The sequence below is a fragment of the Telopea speciosissima genome, chromosome 1 (genome assembly GCF_018873765.1).
Source record: "Telopea speciosissima isolate NSW1024214 ecotype Mountain lineage chromosome 1, Tspe_v1, whole genome shotgun sequence".
Taxonomy (NCBI): Eukaryota; Viridiplantae; Streptophyta; class Magnoliopsida; order Proteales; family Proteaceae; genus Telopea; species Telopea speciosissima.
This window is the reverse complement of record NC_057916.1, coordinates 67,558,179-67,582,857: the sequence shown is the minus strand read 5'-3', so window position 1 is coordinate 67,582,857 and position 24,679 is coordinate 67,558,179. Positions and strand designations below refer to the sequence as shown.

General features: G+C 39.8%; 2 protein-coding genes across 3 annotated transcripts; both read right to left on the bottom strand.

Moving 5' to 3' along the window:
* Nucleotides 1-3,911: 3,911 nt before the first annotated feature.
* Nucleotides 3,912-7,645, bottom strand: LOC122640871 (nudix hydrolase 8-like). Of its 2 annotated transcripts, none has more exons than XM_043834179.1 (7): nt 7,403-7,645; nt 6,434-6,705; nt 5,076-5,141; nt 4,729-4,866; nt 4,410-4,487; nt 4,108-4,158; nt 3,912-3,972 (listed from the first exon to the last, which is right to left on the bottom strand). In XM_043834179.1, the coding sequence occupies exons 1-7, from the start codon at nt 7,536-7,538 to the stop codon at nt 3,934-3,936; spliced, it is 780 nt and encodes a 259-aa protein (XP_043690114.1). In that variant the 5' UTR covers nt 7,539-7,645; the 3' UTR covers nt 3,912-3,933. The 2 variants fall into 2 exon arrangements, with proteins under 2 accessions (XP_043690114.1, XP_043690188.1); XM_043834253.1 differs by having other exon boundaries at nt 6,434-6,713; nt 7,411-7,645.
* An 8-nt stretch (nt 7,646-7,653) lies between these two features.
* Nucleotides 7,654-15,446, bottom strand: LOC122640782. The gene is made up of 5 exons (XM_043834062.1): nt 15,328-15,446; nt 15,046-15,160; nt 13,893-13,953; nt 13,508-13,801; nt 7,654-7,665 (listed from the first exon to the last, which is right to left on the bottom strand). Exons 1-4 carry the CDS (start codon nt 15,356-15,358, stop codon nt 13,511-13,513), a joined length of 498 nt encoding a protein of 165 aa, XP_043689997.1. The 5' UTR covers nt 15,359-15,446; the 3' UTR covers nt 7,654-7,665; nt 13,508-13,510.
* Between the last annotated feature and the right edge of the window lie 9,233 nt (nt 15,447-24,679).

Here is a 24,679-nt window from a genome sequence, read left to right as displayed (position 1 = left end):
GCATATTCCCAAATTTACAACTAACCTTCTTTCCATTAGCGGTATCACCTAAATCCCTAAATTGTAAAGTGACTTTTTTTCCAACTCACTGTGTTTTTCAGGAGCTAGACTCGGGGAAGACGATTGGATCGGGTAAAGTGCATGGCGGATTGTACCTGCTTGATGGAGATCCTACACCTACTCAGTCTTTACCTTCGGCATCTTTCTCTTTTGAAATACATAAATGGCACTCTAGACTAGGCCATCCCCGCTTAGGAACTTTATCAAATTTATTTCCAGCATTAATTAAGGATTGTAATAAGGAAGATTTTTTTTGTGAACCTTGTGTCTTGGCTACACAGACACGTTCAACTTATCCTATTTCTAATAAGAGATCCTCTTCCTTATTTCATACCGTTCATACTGATGTATGGGGGCCTAGTAGGAAAGCTTCCCTGACTGGCCATCAGTGGTATGTCACTTTCATTGATTACTATTCTAGGTTCACTTGGGCATACCTTATGCACACAAAAAATGAAGTTTTTTCTTGCTTTCAGCACTTTCATCAATTAATTAAGACCCAATTTACTGCCACTCTTAAAATTTTGAGGAGTGACAATGGGAAAGAGTATACGGAAGGTCAGTTCCAAAAATACCTTGCTGCCCATGGAATCCTCTATCAGACCAGCTGTGTTGACACTCCAGCCCAAAATGGTGTGGCTGAGAGGAAAAATCGCCACCTCTTGGAGGTGGCTAGAGCTCTTATGTTTGCTCGCAATGTCCCTTCCCTTTATTGGGGAGATGCAGTTCTTACTGCAGCCTATTTAATTAATAGGCTGCCCAGTTGGGTTCTTCTTTCTAAGGCCCCTATTGAGCTATTACTTGGCTCTTCTTCCTTCATAGTCTCACCTAAGGTGTTTGGCTGCGTTTGTTATGCCAGGGATACAAGGTCCCCTGGTAAACTTGACCCACGTAGTCTCCGCTACATTTTCTTGAGTTACTCTGCTACCCAGAAGGGGTACAGGTGTTATTACCCTCCTTCCCGCCGGATTTTTGTTAGCATAGATGTTTTTCATGAACATGTTTCATATTATGTGTCCCCACCTCTTCAGGGGGAGAGTGTTAGTGAAGATGTGCTGACTATTGACTCTCCGCCTCCAATTCAGTCTGCTTACCACGAGTCTGAACCAGTTCGGCCTGTCCCCAGTACTTCCCCTGACTCAGGGGGAGAGGTTCCTATACAGGGGGAGACTATCTCTATTCAAGAGGAGCAACCTACCCCGGTCCAAAATCCTATCCAGAGGACTATTAGTGAATTTCAGAGGAGGATTGATGACCGTACTGTGAAGACCTATGGAAGGAAACATAAGCAGGTTCAATCAATTGTTGCTCCAGTACCCATCCAATTGCCGAACCCGGATCTAGAACCTGCCTCTCCACCTGGTAATATTCCTTCTCCTGAATTACCTATTGCTCTTTGCAAAGGTGTTAGGACTTGCACTCAGCATCCCATATCTCATGTTGTTTCTTATAACTCACTTTCCCCATCCTTTCATGCTTTTGTTTCCTCTCTTTCTTTTGTTCGTATTCCTAACCATTGGCAGGAAGCTCTATCAGACGGAAAGTGGAAGGCAGCTATGATGGAAGAAATGGAGGCCTTGAAGAAAAATAACACATGGGAGCTTGTGGTTCTTCCACCTAGGAAGAAAACCGTTGGATGCAAATGGGTGTTTGTGGTGAAGCAGAAGGTTGATGGCACTGTGGATAGGTATAAGGCACGGCTCGTGGCCAAGGAGTTTTCTCAGACATACGGCATTGATTACCAGGAAACTTTTGCACCTGTTGCAAAGTTGAATACTGTTCGTTTGTTATTATCTTGTGCAGTCAACCTTGGATGGGATTTGCAATAGCTAAATGTAAAAAATGCCTTCCTAAATGGAGCACTGGATGAGGAGGTGTATATGGACGTCCCACCAGGGTTCTCTTGCGACAGAAACCAAGGAAAAGTGTGTAAACTGAAGCGTGCACTTTATGGTCTGAAGCAGTCACCTCGAGCATGGTTTGACCGGTTCCACAAAGCTATGATTTTTGTGGGCTATAAGCAGAGTAATGCTGATCACACACTCTTTATAAAGAGGACTGGTGAAAAACTCGCTGCTCTTATAGTCTACGTCGATGATATAGTAGTTACTGGTAATGATGGTAATGAGATCAAACGATTGAAGACCGACAAGAATTTGAGATTAAAGATCTAGGGAAATTACGATACTTTCTTGGGATTGAAGTGGCCAGATCTTCTAAAGGCATTTTTCTCTCCCAGAGGAAGTATGTCCTAGACTTATTAGCTGAAACTGGGTTGCTAGGCTGCCATCCTTCAGATACTCCTATGGACCCTACTGTTCGACTCAAGGAGAAAGAAGGGGAGCCTGTTGATAAAGGCCAGTACCAAAGACTTGTAGGGAAGTTGATTTATCTCTCACACACTCGTCCTGACATTGCTGTCGCCGTGAGTACTGTAAGCCAGTTTATGCATGATCCCTATTCTTCTCATATGAAGGTTGTTCTTCGTATCTTACACTATTTGAAGTCAGCTCCTGGAAAAGGAATTCTTTTGTCTACGCATAGTCATCTATGGATAGAAGCATATACTGATTCTGATTGGGCTGGTTCTGCAGATCGCAAGTCTATTTCTGGGTATTGCTCCTTTGTAGGTGGAAATCTTGTCACTTGGCGTAGCAAGAAGCAAAATGTTGTTGCCCGTTCTAGTGCCGAAGTTGAGTTTCGAGCTATGGCACAGGGTATTTGTGAGTTACTCTGGCTTAAAGGGTTGTTACAAGATCTTGGTGTTCCTATTCGTCTTCCTATGATGTTGTACTGTGACAACAAGGCTGCAATCAGCATAGCACACAATCCTATACAGCATGATCGTACCAAGCATGTTGAGGTGGATAGGCATTTCATCAAAGAGAAGTTAGAAGATGGGCTGATTTGTATTCCTTTTGTGACATCTCCGGATCAACTTGCTGATATCTTCACCAAGGGATTGTCTGGAAAATTGTTTCATCCCAATTTAGTCAAGTTGGGCATGATCGACATCTTTGCTCCAACTTGAGGGGGAATGTTGAAATAGGCTGCTTGGAGTCCTAGTTCCACTAGGATTGGTCCTACCTGTCCTAGCTTACTAGGATTAGTCCTAGTCGAGTTAGGGTGGTTAGTCCCACTTTATTTATGTTTCTTTTTCTTTATTTTTTATTCCTTTTATTGTTATTCTCCAGCCGAGTCCTAGTTTGGGATTCCTAGTTGTATTAGGAATTCCTAGTAGGACTAGGACTGAGTTAAGTTTCTATTTTCAGTTGTAATTCTGTTCTTTATATAAACAGGGCCTGAATGATCGAATTATTCATTCAAGCATTCTCTACATCTCTCTTTTAACACCATTAATTAGCAAATATCACCATCAAAATTAAAACTAGGTACTGAAGATTGAGGTAGCCACCCTGACATATGGTCTACACTTCAAATAACTTGGATGACTTAGGGCTCAGTAACCAGTCCACTAAAATATATCAGTTGATAAGCTGCAATACAACTTGGCTATTCACGTGAATCTAACCTGCCCCGGGGTTACATCTACTCATAAAACCGTTTTAGCACACTCCCCCCCCACCCCTTCCACTATTAAACCCAAGAGAGAGAGAGAGAGAGAGATGGGTCAATGCAGCAAACACAACTTTACTAGTTCAATTCTGAAATCAATAAGAATTATGTGCTACACGTTGCCGTAGCACCCCAAAACAGTCTTTGGCAAGTTCAGTAACAGAGAAACTTTACAAGTTCAATTCTGAAATCAGTAAAAATTACATGCTACATGTAGCCGTAGCGCCCCAAAACAGTCTTTGGCAAGTTCAGTAACAGAGAAAAAAATTTGTAATACAAACAATTATAGGGGACACCTTACCTAAAAGCTATCACTTCCACAAATTCCGTATCAATCTACATTGCAGCCAAGAAATGCAATCAAAATAAAAGGATACTCTTCATTAAACTGTGAACATTGGATGTAATGTATGAAAACAAATAAATAGAGATAAACTAGAGAAGAATGATATAAAGGTATTGGATTCTTACACCGGTTTCCTCCTTGACTTCTCTTACAGCTCCAGTAAAAATCTCCTCTGACTGGTTAAAATCAACTAAACGATTAGAATGCGAGAGAATTGATAGTTCTATTTATGGATATGCATGCAAGTCAGTGATATGCTATTAGTTGGTGAACCCATGTGTGAGGAATGAACCTGCATAACTTTAGCAAATTGAGAAGCCGGCATAAGGGCATGTAAATTTTCTGGTGCATTGCAATCGAACTCTAAGGTCCAACAAATTGAGGTATAGGGGAAACTTCAGAAGTTTAATTTAATGTTCCAGTGTACCTCAAGAATGAAACCTGTTGGTAATTTCCAAAAACCAACAAATTCTGGGGCACAATGCTTCTCTTGGACAACAAGGACCTGGAGATAGTCATCATAAAAAAATTTCCCTTTTCATTAGAAAGACCCACATTGTCTGCTACACTATTTAAGAATTCGAGAGAAATTATAGATACTATATCAGAACTATATATATAAATTTAACGTCTCTACCATATGTTTGGTGCACATGATTAATATATAAGCCATCTAAAAACTGCATCATTGCTTCCTCACAAAGAACAAAATGAATACGTAGCATTCAACAAAAAACTCATTTTACCTCATTTTTGTCATTGATAGCAAATCCCCCAACTCCCACCTGATGCGAAGCATTAGCAGGAAGCAAGCAAGGTCCTTCAGGAATCCAGTATGTCAACATTATGTATTCTTGCTCAGCATGGTGGTATTGGAAACCTTGCTGTCATCAAATTAAGTTTTTAGAACCATCGATTACAAAAACAGATCGAAGATGAGGTAAGTCAGCATTTTCACCTAAAACTGTTGGTAAAAGTAAAATGGTGTCAAAGACCAACTGCCCCATTAAGAAGTCCAAAAAATGGGTTCTATATATGTTGCCTTATATTATTTGAGTTCTTCAGGTGAAGAGTCAACAACTTCAAAGATTACCTTCACTGCAATTGGAACAAGCTCAGACTGTTCCAGAGGTAACTTAAGCCAAACCCCCTTCTTTCCCTACAATGGAATCACATGAAGTTTCAGTTAAGTATGCCCAGGTTTGTCAGCTGACTCAAAACAAGGAAGAAGATAAAATAACATAATATCCATTTTCAAAAACCTGTCAAAACCAGACACATGCCAGCAATTCTATATAGACAAGAACCTGCATTTTTAATAACTTATATTCTATCAACAATTTATTATACGTGCATTCTTTTCATTGGCACAATTTAAATGATGTATCAACTCCAAGTACGTGCCTCTGTTGTGGGTCTCCAAACTCATTGTATTGGCTACTTTTGTATCATTGTCCTCAAAAGTACTGAAAATCTTCATATTACGCAATGCAAGAAAGATAAAACCAAATTACAGACGTATTAAGAAACCTTACAGTTGTGTCACTTGGGACTATAAGTTGTCTATGATCTGTGCACCCACTAGTACATAAGATATCTCATCAACAGGGAAGTTCGTCATTCCCAACTCACACATAAATACACAGAGAAAAGGAAGTTCATCCGTATCCCCTTCCAATGTTGACTTATTAGCTTGCCAAGGTGATGACACAAACCACCGCTTAATTAGATGGTCATTTATCTCAAAAATTAGAAGTCTGAGGTTGATCACAAATTACAATGTCTCATATATCCCCAAAACACAAAATAAACTAGAAAGCAGAATAAATTGTCAATTTTAAGATTTGAATTCAACATGCAACCAAAAAGAGACAGCAAACAAAAAGGAGTTCATTCAGATTAGGGCAAAAAAGAATCAGAGGGTTCCATTAGATTGAGATTGGTGCTACATTATTCAAGAGTAGATTTTTTCCTCATCAGGTTTGTATAGCTTCTCTGCATAGCTGGGGCTGCTTGCCACCCTCTTTTCATCTATATAATAGATCTTAAGAAAGATAATATTTGGTTGCATAATTATATATGGCGGAAGATGAATGTGTTATAAGGACAAGGGAGAAGACAAAAGATGAATTACTCTGAAGATGCGAGAAAACATGAGTTCTTACAGTTTGATTTAAAAGCAAACTTCCGGAACCATGAATTTGTGTAACCAACCCAAAGCAGTTGTGATAAAGGTTGGGTTAAGTTGCATGTATGTTGGTAATTGAGTCTATATGAGTGAAGGCAAGCAAACCATCTTTTTCTCAAGCCTTAAATCCATAGCTTATAAAGAACAGTATTTACTAGGTTCCTGAAAGATCATATAATTCCATAACTGATAATTTCCTACATCATATTAAGAAAAAAATTAATGCAGTAGATACCATTGTTGTGTGGAAAATGAAACATTACCTCTTGTTTCCAACGAGAAAGAGAAGACTGAAGGATAGAAGCAAATGCATGAGGATTAGATGGTAATCTTTGTGGATTAACAACAATCCCCCCGTACTCATCTTGAAAGGCATCAAGTACACTTGTTTCTCTGGAAAAAGGAATTGAGCTCATCCCATTTGCTCTGAAGATCTGAGATGAACCATTTACTACTGCAAATTTGTCTTGGCCAACTGAATCAATAGCTTGGTTTGAAGTTCTTGCGTTTGAATAAGAAGCCTTCAGAAAAACACCTGTGCAAAATAAAAAATCAGAAAGGAGAATCGGAGAAAAGCTTCCACCTTAATATCTCAATATAGATGCTAATGCAGACCAATTAGGTGAGCAAGTAAATAGAGGGGCAAAATTACAAAGCAATACCCAGAAGTCCAACTATACAAGTCAAAATTTCCACCAGTACTTCAGCGCAAATCTTATTACTATGGCCGTTTAATTTTTCCAACAAGAGCAAAGAAGTTGAAAGCAATTCCAAATCACTGCAACCATCTAGTACATGGAAAGCAAGATTGTTCTTGACATACCAAAATCATGCACTTAGCAGGTTATGGAGAGCAATCTAGAATTATTCAGTATTCACCAAAATAATAGAAATGGAGAATGTGGTCCTTAGCTGACATTCTTGCATTTGCACTGTTGCATGCATCTGCCGCTTTTGTTCTGATGTCGGGTGATATTCTCAACTAATCAACCAGCAGTGGATTCCCAAAAAAAAAAAAAAACAACTTTCAATAAATGAAATTCAAGAAAACCCAACACCCATGAGCACTGATGACTCAAAACTCTAACAAATTCCAACAAAATTTTGATAAATGCCATGTTCTAAGCTTCAATTCAGTCCACTAATTTCATAACCAGAGACTGAAAATAGTGGTGTCTCAAAAACGAAACAAGATATAATCCTACAAAACAGAGCATTTATAGAAATTTTACCTCCGAAAGAATATAACTGTCGAGTGATTTTAACACCACCCAGGTGCCCCGGAAATATATTTGAGCAAGTCCTCACCAGCGAACACACTGTCTTCGACGCAGATATCGACCTCAAATCAAACACATGCTGCCCCATTACTAAAAGCGACAACTCCCAATCTCTAATGCGGTCCGATACTACAACTCCCTTAGAAAAAATCTAGATTCGCGTAGCATGTATTGTTCAAGAACAAGCGAATAACATGGAGTACATCATCATCAGTCTCGGTTTGAAGTTTGAAGTTTGAACTAGAAGACTGGAAGCAGAGAAACTCAAATAAAAGCTTCAAAGTGGAATCCGTTACAGATTAAGATGTCATCGACAAGATTAAGTAGAAAACGACTTATAATCAAAATCCAAAATCCCTAGTTAATGAAGTGGGTTCTTCTTGCTAGACCTTTGAGTGGTCTGAAATGGACAAAAAACTTTCATGGCCGTAATCATTTAAGATAAAATTCTAAATTGATCTCCATCACCTGCTATAAAAAAAAAAAAAAAATTAATAGAAGTGTAAGAACATGAAATTTCAAGAATGAAAGCGAGACACGACTAGTGTGGCCAGAGCTTTAAAACACTGAAAACTTGGAGGAGGGAAAAAGGAATGAGGAAATATGATGAAATGAAAGTGTCTTTTTTCATCGAAATGTGGAGATAAGCACGAAGACTATGACTGAAATTAAAAGTAGTCTTTTTGATTATATACATCCATTAGATATTATTATTTTATGGGAGAGCGTTCTTTCTGGGGAATCCAGATCTTATACGGCACGGGGCTGTCCGTCCTGCCGTGCTACGCAGACACAAGGCGGAGCACATTGATCATCTTACCCCGCTCGAATACCTTGCCCGAGCTGGGGTAAAGCGGTCAATGCGTGCCATCTTATGTCTGCGCAGCACAGGCAGGACAAGGAAGTGCACCGTAGAAGATTTATGTTGTTGTGGGGGAGCACATGAGCCACGTGTGCGCAACGGCCAATGAGAGAGCTTTGTGGCATCTAGGGGTTGTTCCGCCTTCAGGGGTGGGGCGGTCATTTTCACCCCCATTGTGTCTAGCGTGGCCTGTGCCCCTCACAGAGAACATTTTCCCTTATTTTACTTGGGGAGAAAGAACGCCACCCGATCACGGATTGTGGTGTGCCCTACGCTCAGACACAGGGGCTTGTTTATAATTTCTGATGGACGTGTGGTGGAGGATTTCCCACATGCACCATCTTATGGTTAAAAGAGGATTACACGTGGCATTTGGCTGAAGGTTAGATTTTGTAACGGTTAACTACTCGAGTATACGGTGGAAATCGTCACGAGAACAGTATGATACTAATGGACATGGGTTTTACCTAAAGCCCAAGCTAACTTCACAACATAAGCCCAAGTTTTATTATGTGAAGCGTGAAGCCTGTTTGGACATGCATAGCCTTAGTTATACTATTTGGTTTGGTTAGGGTTTCCAAATGATTATTCTTAACTTACAACCAATTGAGTTCCATTGTTTAATTTGTAGGATTAAGTTTTCCTTAATCTTAATTAAAGAGAGCATCTCTTCACTGATGGTGATGTGATGTTATGATTGGATTCTTGGTTCATCATTAATTCCCATCTCCCATTTGCGCATGGTATGATATACCCAATCCAATTAGAAGCCAAATGGAGTGGATAAAGAGATTCTCTCTTCTCCATGGGTGAAGAAAACTTGTGTTGGGGGTACAATGTCTTGTATTCTGTCGCTTGTTTTATGGGTTGATTTCGAAGGGCCGTTAAGAGGCCGTAGGCCTCAAGTTTTGAGGACTAGATGTGCATTTTGGTAAAATTCTTGTATAGGGTTTCGCTATAAATATATATAGCAAGGAGTTCTTTCTTTGTAATGCAATCTAAGAGAGGTGTAGGACCAATGGTTGTAATCTTATTCTCCATTGATAGTGAAACATAACTCATCTCACCGTGGACGTAGGCAATCTTGTCAAACTACTTAAATCCTAGTGTTCGTTTGTGTGACTGTTGTTTTCGATTTCCATTCTTTTCCGCTTCGTTTTAGGATTCATTTTCAACAACTTGGGTCCTAATTTGTACACATTCAAAAATGAGACTACTAGCGATAGAAGTGAGATGTTTATTAGGGCAACTAATGATAGGATTGAAGAATATCGAAAGTTATTCTGTATTATTACTGAAACCTACCAAGAAACCAACAATTACTATCACCAAAAATAGGATTCAAAAAGCCAGCTGCATTTTTCTTTCCAAACAGTCCCTAAGCCTAAGAGCACTTTTTTTGGGTTTATGCTCTATATTCTCTTTTGAACTTTGTTGCAGAGATCCAAGCCTTAAATTTGGGTCCATGTTCGGACTTCGGATAAGTAAATAAATAGTAAGTACAGCCCAAGCCCAATCCGTATTAGTACCAGCATCGTTTATTTATTACTTTAAAAATGGCCCACTTAGAGAGGGATGGATTAGGGAGGTTAATTAGACTAAGATATTTTGATAGAGAGAGAAAGCTTGTGGGGGCCTTATGAGCTGGAAAGACTTGAGGGTTTCACAATCAATTGGACCCAAAGATTATGACTTGTTTGTCTGTCTTCACCTAAATTTGCATGATTGGTTGTGTGGACGATGTTCTAACATGCTTTATATTGTGTGGAAGTCTGGGAGATGATTTCATCAAAGTGGTGAATTAAGAAGTTGTAACTTTCTTTTAAGTATCATTTGTCTTATTCTTAAAAGTTATTTAATGTAAAATTTAATATAACGATACACACAACTATCTCCTTAAAAAAAAGGCGTATTTAATGCATGAGATTCTTGCCACTACAGGGTTTGGAGACTGGAGAGGGTCATACTGTATGTAGCCTTACTCGCCCACTACGGGGTCTGAGGAGGACCGTAATGTACACATTCCCCCCCCCCCTTTTGTGTTCTTTAATTTGTATGGATGCTAAAGACACACTTATATTAGGATATAATTTTATGGACTGCGTTTCCCTTCACCCACGGTGAATGGAATCTCATTCACTGAGGGGAGGGAGAGCACGAGAATGGGTATCGAGAGGGTATTTCAAATATACTAAAATCCTAGGAGGAGTTTGTGAACCGCATGGTGGGTGAACTGTCCTCTATGGATAGAGGAAAACTGTCTTTTTTTTAAATGAGAAAAATCTGTCTTAATTTTATGGGAAGCAGTTTTCTCATTACGCATTCTATATTGTAGTTTTCCCCAAGAAAAAAGGTGGCTAAACCCACTAGCTTTGGTTTCCTTTTTAATTGACAAATGTAAAACCTGATGCTATTGAGAAGTTAATTACATTATCCAAGAAAAGGGAATATTATTTACATTATCCAAGAAAAGAGTATTATTTACATTATCCAAGAAAAGAGAATTGAATATGATTTCCATGTGCAGTGAGGTCTCACATGCCTTTGTTAAAATATTTCGTATCACTTATTTCATTGAAGGGAAAGATACCGCTACTTGGGTGTGTGTGTTGTGTGCGATGCGTTGGCCCTGTGCCTAGACACAGGGACATGTGAAATGATCATTGTGCCCTCATGAAATTCTGCCTTTCTATAAAGATGCACCAATCATTTTGCCCACCGCTATGTTTAGACGTAGGGATAGCATACTGCATGCGCCCAAGTAACACCCTTTTTTTCTTCATCAATAAAGTACTTTTTCACGCCATTAAACTACAATGCAAATGCTTAGAAATATTAATACACTATTATATATATATTAATTATGTGAAACGTGAATGATGAATCTTACATCTTGTTTATATTTTCACACCAAGAGTCCCAAACGTGAATTCTATTTTCATCCACCATCGTTTTTTTACAAGGCATTTGCAATTTTTGATTAAATGCCAAACATGAATGTGTCACGTGTGGGAAAATCATCTTGCATAAACCTGCCCAAGTGCCTAATGAATTTTCATCTTCTCAAGTGCAGTACATTGTCTAGTGCACCACACTTAAGAATTCAACCCTAAAAATATGGATAGTAACGTTTTTGTATCCTCTCAAATGTTGGGTGGATGATTGGATTCTTAAGTGTGGTGCACTGCACTTGAGAGAATAAATTTCTGTGCCTAATCCACCTGAAAATATTTAATATTCCAATGAAACAATTATTATTTTATCATAATTTGATTTGTTATTTGTTAGAATTAGTTAAAATTTTGTCCACCCCCAAGGTTTTAAAACCTGGAAAAGGACATAGGATCGACCTTCTTCAATTTCAATTTGAATTAAATTGAAATTGATAAACCTGATAGGCCTTGGAGCAACGGTAAAGGTTGCTCCATTGTGACCAAGTGGTCACGAGTTCAAATCTGGAAATAGTCTCCCTGCAAAAATAGGGATAAGGTTGCGTATATTATGATCCTCCCCAAACCTAGCAATGATGGGAGCCTCGTGCATTGTGTACTCCTTTTTTTTTTTCTGTTTTTTGATAGACCTGATAAGAAGTGTTTCTTGGGTTTCATATATTTTGTCTTTGTGTGGAAAACCTAGACACAAGTAAGGGGGGCATCATTTTGTGAGATAGAGAGTGGTGTAGAGAGTTTTTTAACTTGGTGAAAAAATTTCTGCTTTTCTCAGGTGGATGTAGGCATTCGTGCAGAATCATATCAAATTTCTCATGTTGTATGTGATTGTTTGCTTGGTTATTTCCTTGTAGTTGTGCATTCGTCTCCAACAAGTGCAAACCGGGTAATGCAAATCAGCCTCCAAGATAAAATAGTCCCGAAGACTCCTCCAATAATCATTGCATCCACTTATTGAGCCTTTTCGGGAATCTTCAGAGTTGTGCTCAGCTAAACAAAGAAAAACTTTGAAAACTTAAAAAATTGGCAATATTTAAAAACACACTCACAGAAAGAGAAGCTACTTAGGTTGGGGTGTTGAATATCCTTGACATCTCCCTTATTAAGAGAAGGTGCCCTAGACATTTCTGTCTAAAGGGTTACAGTGAGAAGACAAAACCTTGTAGTACAAACACCTCAGTCTCCCTGGATGAACGCGTCTCTTATGTAGGTAATATCACTACCACAAAAATAAAGATCACCGGCGTGCGTAAACCACTCTCCTTCTTCTTACATAAGCAATGTGGGATTAAAACAATTCCATTACTTTGCCTTTACACAAGAAAATGCATGAAGGCTGTGGGTTCAAGCCTTGTGGGAGACGAACAATAAATAAAGGTAAAACAAGTAAGTTATTTGATTTTTTTTTAATTTTAAAATTATTTAAAGGGGTAAAGTTCTCTGCATTGGGGGCGCAGGGTATGCCCAGACACATGGGGGGTGAGAGAAATGACCAGCTCCCCTCCCCCCCCAATAATGCAAACCCCGCACATGTGTTTGGGCCAGGCAGATGTGCTCCCGGACAGAGAATGTGTGCCCTTATTTAAAATATAAAAAAATCGGAAATCAGGGAGAAGAAACAAACATTTTCACAAATCTTTGACTTTTTTGAGTTTGTATTATTCACTCAGGAGAGTGATGAGTATGCTAGCACCCTATGTGTTTATCTCTCTCTTCCGCCCTTTGAATGACTCCCTTACCCTTTAAAGAGAGAGAAAGAGAGGCTGCTAGCATACGGTATACCACTAGCATACCCAGCCTTTTCCCTATTCAAAAATCTCGTAGATTTAGATACAAGAAACAAGTTTCATTGATTTTATAGTATTTTTACTCACTAAAAGAAGAAAATTTTTATGAAAAATAAAGATCAAATGCATTCATGACTGATTCCAAAGGTTTTAAGAATGAGCACTAATCAAAGTTGGGATAGAGTCTGTCCAATTCCTTTTTTTTGGGGGGGGGGGGGGGGGTGTGGGGAGGAGGGTTAAATAATAGTCCAATTCCAATCCATGGTTATGTGATCATGTATTTGCAATATTGCCTTATTCTCTTTTGCATAGAATATATACATGCTTTGATATATTGATAATGTTTTTTAGCCCCAAAAGGGCCACCCCCCTTTCTAATACACAGAGAGACAGAGAACTGATAATGCCCTCAGAATAGAATTTGCTGGCTCTTCTTGTACATAATTAATTAAGTACGTACTGATCAGGTTATGTGTTTCTTTATAGACATCCTCTTGGAGAGCTTAACTGAGATTAGTGCTATCAAAGTTGCAGATGGCACAAAGATAACATCAGGAATGGCCTTGATCACTCGAATCTGTGGGACAGTCTCGCCGACCCTCTTCACAGCCATGGCAGCCGGGGGTGTCAGCAATCCTACGACCATGGTAGAATCATCTAGCTTGCTTGTGTTTACTTTTGTTGTCATCAATTCCATGAACACCTTCTTCTTCTTTTCTGCGTCAGTCTCTTCTTGCCATTTCTTATAATATTCCTGTATGTATTTTCTAAGTAAAATTAGAATATGTAAAGCCACATGCATTTATTTTAAGCAGTTTATAATAATCAGACAACTTAAAACTGACCTCTACATCTTCTCGTGTTGGTACATCGTAATGCCTACCGGGCAAAGCTGAATTGAATGAGCTGATCAATTTAAGCATAATTTGAGTTAGTATATGGTATTTCTTATGGCCTTTTGAGGCATTTGGGTTTCAGCCCTTTCCTCTTTTTGTTTACTGGTGAAGCCTGATCTCAGTCTAATTCAAGAGTACTGTTCACTTCTCCCCAATTCTGGTGGTTCCGCTCACTGGTAATTAAGGGGGTCGGAGCCTAATTAAGAGCCTAATTTTTGGGAGTCGTTTATATTTGAGGGCAGTTTTGTACTTTCAGAATTAGGGTTTCTCTATATTGTAATGCACAAGGCAATATATATATATATATATATATATATATATATATATATAAAAAAGGGGTTATCTTGTGAGGTGAGGTGTGTGAGGGTTGTGTAATTTCTTCAAAAAAATAGTGGAAGCCTTGGTCTATCGCTCGACAATGGACATAGCCCATCTTGGGTAAAATAAATAAGTCGTTGTGTTATATGTGTGTATGATTCTCTTTCGTTTTTCTGTTGCAATCGTTGTTTTACTAATACGTTAATTCTTAATACTTCTTTAATAAATTATTTTTTCTTTTCAAAATAACAAAAAAATAAAAGTAAAAGAACTACATTCGTGAGTGTGGCCTATGCCATCACTCCCACGAGTCTATCTCTCTCCTCCCCATATGAAAAGACACTTCTGCCCCCTTGTTTTGAGGAGGAGAGAGAGACACATGGTGGTGCAGCTGTAGGGCACATTCCTGGACAGAAAACTACTTTCCATAAAAATAAAGTGAAAAGGAACAATAACCGGTGTTGTGCGTCAGAGTGTACCTGCATCCAGGCACAACCGTTCATTAAATGACCGGCGTACCCCTAGTCCTTTCCGCCTTGCCATGGGGTGCACCAGTCATTAATTTCGCACACGGCTGTGCCTGGACACAGGTACACGCCGAGGCACAACACCGGTTAGCATTCTTTCTCCCATAAATAAAACGGATAGGGTTGGGCACGCCACTTGCTCTGATATGCGGGCAGCCTTGCCCGGCCCCATGGGGAGGGGAGAGAGACAGACACAGGGTGAGCACACTGCTTTTCCCTAAATAAAAATACGAAGAGGGGGATGATAGATCTCTTACTTGAAAATGTCAAGAATAGCAAGATGGAATTCCTCAAAAGTTCCAATAGGTTTTTCAGTAAACTGCTTGTAAAGTGTATCTGTTAAAAACCCCAACATCTTCGCTGATGGCATCCCTGGAATACACAATAACTTAATTAATTTCGATAGAGATGTTTATGATTCTAATCGATTTGGGAAGTACCAATCTGAATATATATGTATAAAACTACAACTAGAATCATCAATTAGTAAAATAATTAAGAACTATGGGTTAAATGAGATGGAGAAGAAATTTGCAGACCTTTTCCAAGGAGGCTCATGCCTAAACCCATTTTGATGGAAGAGAGAAGAACGAATGTGATTTCAGCAGAACACAGAGATGTTTTCAGCTATATAAGCAGAATTGCAGATAAATATAGAACAAGAGGTCTTCAAATAAAAGTGAAAGCTGGTTAAAGGGAGGAAATGGATTCACTTGTCTTGTCTTTTGGGTGAATATAAGCAAGGAATCCTCCCATATTTCTTTCTTTCTTTCTTTTCTTTTGGTGAATATAAGCAAGGTATCCTCTCATATCTTCTCTCTCAATTAATTTTCATATTAGAATGAACTGGATTCTTGACTTGGAACTAACCGTTAGCATGAGAAGTGAAGAATCCCTTATGGAGATTCTTGTGTTAGAACTCAAAAGTGATGAGATTCCTGCAACAAATTGAAGTCTTCTGGAATGGAATTATTAGCGCTTAAGCTACTCTGAGTTTCATTTACTGCACAGTTCTGGGTCATATGAAGGCACCTCAGGGTGGGTTAGCTCAAAGGTTTTGAGAATTAAACTAAAATCTCCTCAACAAAGCTTAATCGATACCCTTAAGAAAACCATCTTTTCTTTGTCATCAAAACATCAGAATCTAAAACCATGGCTAGAAAGCCTTAACACTAGAAAGGAAGCTATAAATAAGGCTGTGTTTGGTATGCATTCTTGGAATGTATTCTAAGTCGATTTCACATTCTTGGACGATAAAAACTACTATTTTTATCATCTAAGAATGCAAAATTGACCTAAAATGCATACCAAACGCAGCCTTAATATTTTCAATCGAATTAATTAAGGACTGAGTTTCTCTCCACCCACGGTGAATGGATCACCGGGGGCGGAAGAGGGCGGGAAAGGGTATCGGGAGGATATTTTGGAACATACAAAAACCTTATGAGGGATTTGTGAACCCTAAGATGGTGGATGAACCCTCCTCTATAGGTGGAGGGAAATTTAGTCCATTAATTAATTATCTCATGTTTATGCTAAGCTTAGAACTCTATTGGATTGTGCATCTGGATATCTTCATCAACTGAAGCCTATTTACGTTCACAGTTGCCACACATTAAATACAATAATCAGAAGTTCTTGCTAGTGCCATAAATCACTTGATAAGGTTCAGCAAGAGGAAAGACTTGCTGTCCTACAAAAAGGACATGTGAAACAACCCACGCACTCAAGATTATGGCAGCTTAATGAGGGAGTTCTATATATATATATAGGTAATGTTGGAATTATGTGTCTATCTAATCCGGATTTTAATTAGTTAAATTAAGTTGTTTTTCATTTTTTATTTTTATGTGTGATACATTATTGATAGGCTATGGTTGTCCTTAGGTTTTTACCTAAAACATTCTCAACTTAGAGATATGGATAGGGAAGACACCTTATTCAAATGATTGTCACATCATGTGCTTCTAGGAATGATGATTCCAGGGACACAGATGTGAGTATACATATAGTGTGGGTATTGAATTGAATTACGTGAGAATCTCACATGTGTTATTGTCAGTTTTTGAGGAACGAGATTGATTGGCCTTTTGACTTGGGAGGTCCTTGTCATTGCGGTAACGCATCACGGTTTTGGCACACCAAAGGTTGATGTCCGTCGGACTACATATCGGTGTATTGGATTCGTGGTGCCGTATTATGAACGAAAGAGATGCTCAACACGGAATCCACTTCTCTTAATTGAAAATATCAAGGAGAGAGGTATATGTGTATGATCGGACAGAAATTGACATCCAATGCAATATTTTGTTATGAAACCCCCACACCCTCCTACTTCTGAAAGCCCCACCCACTCTTCCCTGCTCCCACCTTTGCTCCCCAACCAACTCCCTACCTCCCTTGATTCTACCCCCACTATTAACTTTCCTAGTGCCCTTCCTACAACCACCAGTCCCCATCTTCCCTGCTCTCACCTTCGCCCTCCCCCTCCAACTCCCCGCCCCCTCCTCCTTCTGAAACCCCAGCCCCACTCTTCATTCTGAAACCCCAACCCTTCTTCCCTCTAAAACCCTTACCCCCCTCCTTCTGAAACCCCTGCTCCCCTTCTCCCCTTCTCCTATTAAAACCCATGCCTCCTATTCCCACCTTCGCCGTCCCATCCAACTCCCTGCTAGCCCCCCCACTACCCTCTTGGCCCTATGCTCGAGGCTTCATGGTTGAGCATATCTCTCTACAGCTTCAGTACAATGTCGTGAGCATGGTGGCCTACTCGGTCTTCTTGGTGGTTGGGGCATTATATTGTGATTGCTCCAATGTAGTGAAAACTTCAGTGATATCGAGATAGGGAATTGGGGTTGAAGCTATGAAATTGATACCAATATAAAATAGCGCGCATAACTTTGTGCCCATGAGAGGATTATTCAAAATTGAAAAATACATAGGCATTTTCGTGGTGATAAATTAACAGCTGGTAATGGTCATATATAAAGTCAAATTTATCAACCACCACCAAAAATAGGGTTTATACATAAGTTTTAGCAGCAATTTTCATTAACCACCACTACACAATGTATATCTATAGAGGCAAAATATTTATCTTCCATAAATGATGATAAATATGATCACCACAAAATGTTAAACTTTTCTCACCACCAAAAACTGAATCCTATAAATTAAAAGGGAGAGGGTTCCTTAAGACGGGAGCATGGTCCCTGCGCCAATGCGGAGGCCAATGGGAACGTGCATGGAAGCATCAACATGGGTGGGATTTCCACCTTTAATAGGGGATGGGGTTATCATTTTGTGCCCCTTTATGTTTGGGTGTGTAGACATTGAATTTTGTCACCCCCCAACGATAATGACAACAGGGCATGGACAAATGACGTTTCTCTCAAATCACCCATGAGCCCATGAAAAAACTCAAAATAAAAAAAAAGAAAAATGACCAATTTTGTAAAACGATCACCAGAAGACCAAATGGAGCCAACCCAGGACTAGTGGTACCACCTGACAAGCCTCGCAGCATTGCCGGAAGACCGACTGCGCCGCTCTGCCACCAGCGACGCCACCAAACCCTAGGTCCCTCTATAAATAGACGGCTCCCTCCCCTTGAAAAATCATATAGAAAAAGATGAGGTTTTTATCCCTATAAAAGCTCTATCCATTTTTTTACTATTTCACCTTTTTAGGCTTTAGTGTCTTGTTTATTTTGGCCCTCAGAGGCACTGTTAATTGGTGACTAAGGCATAGAAGCCATGCTGGTGTTTAGTCCATATGGCGCCGTAATACTACCTGTAGTATAATCAATAGGCTCTTCCACCCCCAGTGACGTCATTACTCTGCCCGAAGTCCAAGTAGCAAAAGTCCCACTTATAACCATTACTCTACCCAAAGTCTAAGTTACGAGCCCCCCGCCCTCTTTTTTTTACAATGGTATAGCCACTACTTTGCCTGGAGTCTAAGTGGTGAAACACCTCATTTATAGCCATTATTCTGCCCGCCAAGAGAGAGGCAGGTAGTCTGTCCATCTCCACCTGAGCCGGGTGGTCCCCCATTTCGCATTTTTTGCATTTTTGGTAAATTTCACCGTCAAGTATATATTTTCATTATGTTTATCTATTTTGGCACAATGTTAATCGTATAAGTATATTTTTGCTCTTTTTTGTTCTTTTTCATTATTTTTTGCATATTTATCATCTTACTTGTTTGTATAAGTTGTATAATCATGGGAGAACATTCGAAATCAATTTAGCAGAAAGATCGGTTCAACCAGGCGAGATGGGTGTCTAACACCTTCTCACTCTTGTAACTTGATCACTTACCCAAATCTCTGAACAGACCATATGGAATCATGTAACCCTTTCCACTTTTGTTGAATAGTAGGGCTACATCCATTGGATCCTATGCCTTAATCCTAGGTGGCAACTCCATTTTTTATTTAAATATCGCATCCCAAAACCCCCCATAGTTGCCAAGAGACCACGTGGAACAAGTAATACTCTTTCGAATACAACCCGCTCGCAAGGTGGACAATCCAGCCCCGATTACTAGAGGTCACGGTACCTACAAGGTGCAAGGGCCACGATGCCTTCAAGGTTCTTTTTGTTTCAAATTTTTTTTTGGTACGAAGAAGAGATTTATTAGAACTTGCAACAACTCAAGGTGTTGAGAGCAAACATAACTCTAGCAACCAAGGAATGGAAATAGGCCAAACTGTCGAGCATATAATCGATAGGGCCATCCGGGCCAGGGAGTCTCAGCCACAATGTTAATCTCCCTTGGAATACAACAGAAGTTACAAATAGTAAACAAAGATGACAAATGCAAAATATCATCAACTATCGGGCGAATCAACAATGGCGAAGCTTGTGTGGTATCAGTAAGGAATCTGATTATGTTGGAATTATCAGATTCAATCACAATCCTCATATGACCAGATGCATGTAGATATCCAAACTTTAACGTACCACCAACACCTCTCCCACCAAAATATCATTGAAAGAGCTCGGTGATGATACAACTTTAATAGGTACACTTGCTGAATTTTGCCAAACATAACCTAGTCCACCAAATGAACCGTTCAATGGCAGTCTAGCATCACAATTACATTTATAAAGCCCGGTTCAGGTAATTGCCACTGTAGATGATGATCCAAATGTGTAGAAAGAGACCCCATATATTCCTTACATGAGGATGTCGCTGCAATAATTACATCTTCTGGTTTCCATGAGCGCTGACCAAAGATAGTATCATTTTACGCAATCCATAGGTACCAACAAACAAAATTTATGAAGGTTACCTTCAAATGAGCTTCCTTCTTCTCCAAATGTGCAAATTGCCTCCAAGAAGAAATCCAATCAGCAATAGAAGAGATAGTAGTTGTAAAGAAATTACAGCCAATATTACTCCCAAACCAAACAGCCCGAGAGAAAGTGCAACCAAATAGAATGTGTTGTGGCGTCTCCAAATTTCCACAACGAACACAAGCAACATCCACCTGAATATTTTACCGTTGAAACGCATCACCAGTTGTGAGACCCGATGCACATGCCCTCCGAAGGAAGCGATGAATTTTAGGTAAAGTCTGACACTTCCATATTATCAACCGAGAGATCTTCTCTCTCCCTATTTTCTCTCCTCCTACCATGCAGTTACCATCTTCTCCATTATCACATGTGCAATTCCTTGGTTATGAAGACTTACCATTCTCAGCGTTGTCACATGTGGCAACTCCTTGGATATGAAGACTTACCATTCTCAGCGTTATCGCATGTGGCAATATCTTATGTAATACCTAGTTTCCTTTTGTGTATTATTCTCTAGGATCTCATAAGATCAAGTGTAATCTCTTCTATATATACTCTACCATTATTGTAAAAACAATTAAGGTTAATGAAATATTATCAATTCTATCATGGTAATCAGAGCTATATGCTCAAACGAGCTCCCCTTCCCTAACTAATCCTTTTTTTTCTTCCCTCCAACGAGTAGACATCATGGCCGATCAAAGCAGCTCCATTGTGAACTCCGCCGCCCCTCCCCCAACCTCCACCGCACCTCCCACGCCTGGCTCGGGTGCCCATCACTTTCTCTCCATCAAACTAAACTCTACCAATTACATCTATTGGAAAACATAGGTTGTTCCTTACCTGATCGGACAACGCCTTTATGACTATGTTACTGGCGACAAACCATGCCCTGATGATCCTAAGAAAGCAGCAGAATGGCGTGTTCAAGATGCCGCCATCTTGAGTCTCCTTATCACCTCTCTTGACAAAGATGCTCAACCCCTGGCTGTTGGTCGTCTAACCAACAAAGAAATCTGGGACGCCCTCACTGTAGCCTTCAGCAATCCTAACACCCCGCGCCTGCTCGCCCTCAATTTTGCACTTCAATACTTGGTGCATAAACATGATGAAACAATTTCTCAATTTCTCCATCGAGCAAAGGAACTCGAGAGATCTTCTCTCTAAGCTAGCCAAAGAATTCTCAATCAAGGATCTCGGACCCCTAAGCTTCTTCCTTGGTGTCGAGACTATATATCAACCGGGTGGAGTTTTACTATCACAGTCTCGGTACATAGCTGATCTATTACAGCATGCTTGCATGACAGATTGCAAACCTGTCTCCACTTCCATGGCCACCACACCCACGACATTTGCTTCAGGGGGTGCCCTCATGACCAACCCCACTTTGTATTGGTCGATCATTGGCGCTCTACAGTATATCACACTCACACGCCCCGATGTCTCTTTCTCTGTCAATCTGGTCTGCCAATATATGCACGCCCCATCTGAGGATCACTGGACTATGGTGAAAAGTATCCTACTGTATCTCAAGGGTACTCATGATCATGGTCTATTTTTTACTAAATCCAGCAGTACCCAATTATAGGCATTCTTTGATGCTGACTGGATAGGTGACAGCTCAGATAGGAAATCAACGGATGGTTATGCTATTTAAATGGGTCCCAATTTAATCTCTTGGACCTTGAAGAAATAGAAGACCGTGGCCAGGTCCTCAACCGAGTCTGAGTACAAGGCCGTGGCTGATGCGTGTGCCGAGCTAACCTGGCTACGTTTCTTATTTTTGGTGAACTTGGAATTCCTGTCACAACGGCTCCCATCCTCTGGTGCGACAACATTGGGGCCACCTACTTATCGATGAATCCTGTCTTCTATGCTCGCACAAAGCACGTGGAGATTGACTTTCACTTCGTTCGTGACAAAGTCGCTGCCCGAAAACTACAAGTCCAGTTCATCTCAACCAATGATCAGGTCGCCGATGTATTCACTAAAGCACTTAGCACCGCTCGATTCAATTTTCTCCGTGACAAGCTACGGATTCGGCCAATCAAATCCCCACCTTGAGGGGGTGTATCAATCGAGAGATCTTCTCTCTCCCTATTTTCTTTCCACCTACCATGCAGTTACCATCTTCTCCATTATCACATGTGCAATTCCTTGGATATGAAGACTTACCATTCTCAGCGTTATCACATGTGGCAATTCCTTGGATATGAAGACTTACCATTCTCAGCGTTATCACATGTGGCAATATCTTATGTAATACCTAGTTTCCTATTGTGTATTATTCTCTAGGATCTCATAAGATCAAGTGTAATCTCTTGTATATATACTCTACCATTATTGTAAAGACAATTAAGGTTAATGAAATATTATCAGTTCTATCACATATTGCATTCCAAACTGATGTTGGAATAGTTTCCCATGAATGGAGTCTCAAAGTAGCGACTGCACTACGTGCTTCCATAATGTCACGATTCGACAACATATGATATGCACTACGAACAGAGAAAATACCTGATCTATTTTCTGCCCATTCAAGAACATCTAGCCGTGGGAATAATGGTAAATTGATCTTCAATATCTCACTAACATCACTATGGCTGAAAAGAGTGTGTAGTAGATCAATACGCCAACTTCTGGAAATCGGATCAATAAGATCAGAAACATGCATTACTGTTGCATGTTGTGGTCGTGGAGAACAGATTTTAAAATCAATGTTGGTTGGAATCCAAGCATCTTCCCAAATTAGAATTCTTTCACCAGTGCCAGTCCTCCGGCCAACATAGACCAGAACAAAGAACATCCAGAGACAACACAATAGTCCCTAATCATATCCACAATAACATGACTCTCCTATTGTCCTGCCCTTGAAAAAATTAAACAGTCATTTGCAAATAGCAGATGAGAAACATTGTCCGAATACCGGTAATTCTCTTAGACTCATCAGCCTGGAGAAAATGAGAGGTGAAAGCTTCTTGATAGAGGATGAATAAGTAGGGACAGATATGTGGGCAAGGTAGGGTTTCAAAAATTGAGAATCGAATTGATGAATCTATTGACACCGATCCCGATTTCCACCAATCTCAATCACTGCAACCTGAATGGCAATTCCTTATCTGATTTTCGATTTGTTAATAGATTCCTTTGTATTTTCAGATGAGTTAGACCGATTCCTTGACTAATTCCCAATTTCACCCTTATTAATCTGAGAATTGATTGGATTGGGCTGATTCAAACCAACTCTGCTACCAATTACGCATTTTAAAACCCTGGACTGGGAATCCCATCCAATCTGCCACAAAATGGATATTTTGTGCAAATAGGGGTGTCAAAATTGGCCTGAACAGGGTAAATTCAACCAAAATGGCCCAGAATGAATCAAACCAAGATCTTATTAGACAGGTTTCAAATTGGGGTATTATGACCCTGAAACTGAACCGAACCACACTGGAAACGAAAGAACCAAACACCGAAATTGACACAAAACCCAGATCGAAAACGAAACCAAATTGATCTTTCCCTGTAAGAAACCGATAACAACTCGAAACTCAAAACAAAAAAAGAAGATTTTTTTCATAGTTTTTGTATATATATGTATGTTAAACTGAACCCAAATCAGGCCGAAATCGAAGCCGACTCGATAACAAACCGATATAAACCCAAAACCAAACTTTTCTTATCGGTTTGATTTCGAATTTACCATTCCTACACCGAAACCAACTCAACCCGAACCGAAACAAGTCTGAATTGAACACCCCTGTGTACAAACCCCGCAAAGGTACATTGATTGCTTCGTGGTTTTTTTTTTTTTTGGGGGGGGTCCTTAAAGGATTTATTTCAACATAATTTTTTTTGGAAAAAAAAAATCTCACGCTAAAAAAAAGCAAATTATTTGTTTCAAATCTATTGATATATGCGTACTTAGGGTTTTCTTTTTTTGATTATTTTTCTCTTTTTAACCGTCTGCTAGCTAGTGATACCATTTTACACGCTACCATTGGTGTGGCGCTGAGATTTCTCCGCAGTATGGGAGCCCTCCCTCTTTTTTAAGTAACTGAACTCACAAACACCTTAGACTTATCACCTCTCCCTCCAACAACCTCCCATAAAAATCTCTCCTCTACGATCGATCTCTCCAGGATCCAAATTGCTCGAGGATGGGAAGTGCCGGAGAGAACTACACCTGCACCAGCACTTGCCAGACCATCGTTACAAGGAGAAGAAGAGACCCAAACCTTCAACTCTCAAACTCCAAATTAACTTACTTCATCAACATCACCATCTCCAACAAGAAACTCCATAACCCATTAGCCAAGGTACGAATCAAGATCCCTAAACTACTAGCAAAGGCTGTCAAGAAAAACCAACCAACCAACAACGTGGTTGCTAGCGGCGTCAGCGGCGGTGGCGGTGGTGGCGGCACTGATAAAAACACCACCAAGAAATGGAGCACCTCAAGGAAGCTCTTCCCAAAGGGAGCTACCTCCGTTTTCTGTAACTTCTTTGGTTCTGCTAAGAAGTCAAAACCGGCGATTACTTTTAATGGTGGGAAGAAAAGCAGAGAATCAGTTTTGAATAGGTT